The sequence below is a fragment of the Penaeus monodon genome, chromosome 5 (genome assembly GCF_015228065.2).
Source record: "Penaeus monodon isolate SGIC_2016 chromosome 5, NSTDA_Pmon_1, whole genome shotgun sequence".
Taxonomy (NCBI): domain Eukaryota; kingdom Metazoa; phylum Arthropoda; class Malacostraca; order Decapoda; family Penaeidae; genus Penaeus; species Penaeus monodon.
The window spans coordinates 53,972,821-53,978,085 of NC_051390.1; the positions used below are offsets into that span (position 1 = coordinate 53,972,821).

At 38.4% G+C, this 5,265-nt stretch overlaps 1 protein-coding gene across 1 annotated transcript; it reads left to right on the forward strand.

Moving 5' to 3' along the window:
• The first annotated feature begins 1,796 nt into the window (after window positions 1-1,796).
• Window positions 1,797-4,245, forward strand: LOC119573587. The gene is made up of 3 exons (XM_037920797.1): window positions 1,797-2,436; window positions 2,890-2,964; window positions 4,217-4,245. Exons 1-3 carry the CDS (start codon window positions 1,797-1,799, stop codon window positions 4,243-4,245), a joined length of 744 nt encoding a protein of 247 aa, XP_037776725.1.
• Window positions 4,246-5,265: the final 1,020 nt, after the last annotated feature.

Consider the following 5,265-nt stretch of genomic DNA (forward strand, 5'->3'; position numbering starts at 1 on the left):
AGGGAGGGAGAAGGAGAAGGAGGAAGAGAGACGGGTAAGGAGGTCAACGACCCTTTATTGATACACGATGGACGAAAGACGAAAAGGGGGAAGATAATTAAAGAAGAGATAAAAAAAAACATAAAAGAATAGCAAAAACAAAAAAGAAGGAAAAAGAAAAGGAAGATAAAAAGATCAAAGGGGTTTATTTAATACTGAGGTGACACTGACGACTGAGCGGCCTGTCAATCCATTCTCTTGCGTCGGCTCATACACTGACTTATACTGTACGTGTGTTTAAATATAGCGTAGGGGCAAACGTACGTGTAAATGTGTGTATAAAACATATAGATAAGTGAATACTTAGATAAAAGAGAGATAGATAAAAGAGAGATATATACATGGATAATAGATAGATCAGTACGTAGACTGATAGACAGATACATAGGCGGAAACATATAGATACATATGTGCAGGTATACACATACACACATAGACAGGTAGATAGGCATAGATATATGTGTATAGAGATATACGCATATTATGCATATATATGTATATCCTTGTATTTGCGTGAAAGAGAGAAGCAGTCGAAGCAACGAAAGAAAAGAAAAAGAAGAAAAGGAGGATTAGAGGAAAAAGAAGAAAACATGAAAAGTGAAAGAAGAATAAAACTAAAAAGTACAATAATAAGAAGAATGAAAATGGGAAAATAAACAATAACAAAGAAAGAAAAGAAAAACACAAGACGAAGAATAGGCAGAAGACCGGGAATAGAGGGGGAAAAGACAAGAAAAAGAAGAAAAAGAAGAACGAGAGAGAGAGAAATTACCTTGGACGTCAGCATCTGTCAAGGAAACCCCCACTTGAAGCAGCCGCTGAGCTCTGTCAAGAAAAACACAATCATTATAAATGTTGAAACTTCAATCGTTATAAATCTTCAAATTCCAAATATTATAAATAGGTCGGTCCCTGACATTTTAAAAATAATTTGGGATATATATTTCCTGTTTTTGCGCCGAGCCTCGAGAAAAAAAAAAAAACATTCTTTCTATATTTCTACAACTGCCTTTGTTTCCGCCTCAGTCTCCTCTCAATTCTATCAGCATTATCTCTTCTCAAATCTCTATCGCATTTATCTGTCTCTCCGTTCCATCTCTATCCCACCAACCTTTCTACTGAGTCTGTACACACGTCAACACCGTCCCTCGTACATTTGTTTACATCGCTTACACTCCGGATCTCGACTCCGTAACCCGTTCTTTCTATATTTCTATAAGTGCTTTTGTTTCCGTCTCTGTCTCCTCTCTATTCTATATGCATTTCTCTTCTTAAAACTAACATTTTTCTATCTTTCCATCTAATATTTCTGTTGTCTGTGTATTTGTTTATTGCTTACATCGCTTAAATTTACACATCAACACAGATTCGAACGATCAGAGGTCTATCCGTAGGCCTACTCATAAACTCCTAAGCAGACGCATACTCATATGCATATATTCATGTAAATATCACAGCCTGATTCAAAGCCAGAAAGAATCGCGTATAAACACTGATGACACAGGCTACTTACAATGAATTTCCAGACCTTCAAGTTGGAAGTTATTAAAAAAATTAGACCCTCATCTCAAATAATAATAATAATAATAATAATAATAATAATAATAATAATAATAATAATAATAACAATAATAACAATAATAATAACAATAATAATAATAATAATAATAATAATAATAATAATAATAACGATAATAATGATAATAATAATGAAAAAGTCAAAGAGCAAGTGGATGACGAATGAGATCTTGGACAGAATGCGCCCTAGGCAACAGCATTACAACCGCGGAAGCAGCGAGTACAAGCAAGCGAGCAAAGGAATAAGAAAGAAATGTAGAGAAGCCAAAGAGATCTGGCTTAATGAACAATGTGAAGAAATTGAAAGACACAAAACCAACGAACCAGGCGCAATGTACAGAAAGATTAAGGAAGTAACGGGTTTCAAAGGTTGTTCTTCTACAGGATGCATAAAATCCAAGAATGGAGAAGTCTTAATGGAAAAGGACAAAATCCTTGAACGCTGGACAGAATACATCGGGGAACTTTTTGCTGATTATAGGGGCAACAAACCAGAAATAAGAAAGGCCATCGAGGGCCCGAAAATCTTAACATCACAAGTTAGAGGTGCATTACAAACAATGAAGAGGAATGAGGCTGCAGGACCCAATGAAGTCGTTACAGAGATGATTGTTGTGCTGGAAGACTTTGGTATAGAGAAGCTTACCGAAGTTTTGAACGAGGTATATGACAGCGGACAAATCCCAGATCTCAGCAAATCTATTTTCATAGCCCTCCCCAAGAAAACTGGCGCAATTGAATGTGAATCACACAGAACGATTAGCCTAATGGGCCATGTGATAAAAATTCTACTCCGTATTCTGATGATGAGAGCAAGAAGTAAGATAAAACCTGAGATAGGAAAAGAACAGTTTGGGTTCGTAAAAGATTCTGGCACAAAGAATGCGATCTTCGTACTGAGAATACTATCAGAGAGAGCTATCGAGATGCAGAAGGAATTATACGTGTGCTTTATTGATTATACAAAGGCTTTTGATAAAGTGCAACATGAGGAGCTTTTCAATATGCTAGGAAGTTTAGATCTGGATGGAAAGGATTTCAGAGTTCTGCGCAACCTCTACTGGGAACAATCGGCATGCATGCGAGTGGGAGATGACAGTTCATACACCAACATTAGAAGAGGCATTCGACAGGGATGTGTGCTTAGCCCAGATCTCTTTAACCTTTACAGTGAGATTATCCTTCGTGAAATATCAACATTACAAGGGTTTCTTATCGAAGGCCACAACTTAAACAACTTGAGATATGCCGACAATACGGTGTTAATTGCAGAGTCAGAAGAGAAGCTGCAAGAGATACTAGACAAAGTGGTTGAAGCCAGCGAAAAGAAAGGGCTCACCATAAACTGTAGAAAGACAGAATGTATGGTAATCAGCAAACAAAAAGTTGCTAAACAGTGTAAGATACGGATTGGTGACATCTTGATAAAACAAGTACAGAAATTCAACTATCTTGGCAGCATGATAACGGAAGATGGTAAAAATGATCAAGAAATCAGAAGACGAATTGGAATGGCAAAAGCTGCATTTGAAAAACTGAGCAAAATAATGAAGAACAACAAAATTTCTATGTCAACAAAAATCAGAATGCTGAACTGTTACGTGTTTTCCATCCTCACGTATGGTAGCGAATGCTGGACTATTTCACAGGGTATGGAGAAACGCACTGAATCGGCAGAGATATGGTTTCTCTGGAGAATGATGAGAATATCTTGGAGAGATAAAATGTCAAACCAGGAAGTGCTGGAGAGAGCAGGAACAAAGCGTTTTCTTCTGAAGAACATCCGAAAGAGAGAGTTGGAATTTTTGTGATACGTAATGCGAAAGGAAGAGCTAGAACATCTTAGCCTGACAGGCAAGATCGATGGAAAACGAAGCAGGGGCAGACAAAGACTAACCTACACAGCAAACATAAGTAGATGGACGAGTATAACGGAACGAAAACTTCTGAAGACCACAAAAGACAGAAAGAGGTGGAAATCCATGATCGCCAACGTCCTTGTGGGACAGGGCACTTGAGAAGATAATAATAATAATAATAATAATAATAATAATAATAATAATAATAATAATAATAATAAAAAAATAATAATAATAATAATAACAATAATAATAATAATGATAAAAATAATGATATAATAATAATAATATTAATAATAATAATAATAATAATAATAATAATAATAATAGCAATAATAATAATAACAATAACAACAACAACAACAATAAACAAATAAACAATAAAAGGTCAGGGTAGGGTGCGAAAAGGGAGAAGAGAGAGAGAGAGAGAGAGAGAGAGAGAGGGAGAGGGAGAGGGAGAGGGAGAGAGAGGAGAGAGAGAGAGAGAAGAGAGAGAGAGAGAGAGAGAGAGAGAGAGAGAGGAGGAGGAGGAGGAGGAGGAGGAGGAGGAGGAGGAGGAGGGGAGGGGAGGAGGAGGAGGAGGAGAAGAAGAAGAAGAAGAAGAAGCAAAGGACGGAATGAACCGTATTCATATAGGCAGATGTATAAAAGGTATGAATAGAATGAATATCTTCACAATACAAGGGGTGTATTTAATATATCTCTTGTATTGCGAAGATATTCATACCTTTTATACAAAGGGCGGAATATTAAAGAGATGAGGAAATGAAGAAAGCAAGAAGAGGAATAGACGAAAGGAGGAGATTAAGTACCATGTTTTGGTAAGAAAGTAAGGAGAGAGAGAGAGAGAGAGAGAGAGAGAGAGAGAGAGAGAGAGAGAGAGAGAGAGAGAGAGAGAGAGAGAGAGAGTGTGTGTGTGTGTGTGTGTGTGTGTGTGTGTGTGTGTGTGTGTGTGTGTGTGTGTGTGTGTGTGTGTGTGTGTGTGTGCGTACGTACGTGCGTGGGTGCGTGCGTGCGTGCGTGCATACCCGCGCGCAAACATGTTTGTACGCAGATACATGTTTGTACGCAGATACATGTTTGTATATGCATACGCAAAACGCTCGTGTGTGTAAGTACACATTCGTGTGCGTGCGTGCGTGACAGGGGAGGATGGAACCTCATTACAGAAGCTCCCTGAAGAAACCACATAAGACCGAGCTGAGCAAGTACATTTCCCCGCTCATCACTTTAGACGAGGAGGGAGGGCATAAAAAAGAAAAGAAAAAAAAAACATCGTCAAGAAAGAATGAGATGCATGGGGAGGGAAGGAGGGGAGGAGGGAAGGGAAGGGAAGGAGGGAGGGAGGGAGGGAAGAATAGGGCAGGAAAGCGGGAAGGAGAGGGAGGAAGGAAGATGGGAGGAAATGAAAGAGAAAGAGAGAGAAAAGAAGAGAGAGAGAGAGAGAGAGAGAGAGAGAGAGAGAGAGAGAGAGAGAGAATGAGAGAGTGAGAGAGAGAACAAGAGAGAAAGAGAAAGAGAAAGAGAAAGAGAAAGAAAGAGAGAGACAGAGACAGAGAAAGCGAGCATCGTACCCCTGGCAACCCTACACACAGGCCACAAAACACCATGCAAAAAAAAAAAAAAAAAAAAAAAAAAAAAAAAAAGACAAATACACGACACCCCACAAAGAAAACGAAGACGAGAAAAATAAAGATAAAAAAGAATAAAAAAGAGAAAAAAAAATGATTCATTCACCTCTCACATCACCAACATTCCCTCCCCACCCACCCCCTCCCCCTCTTCTCCC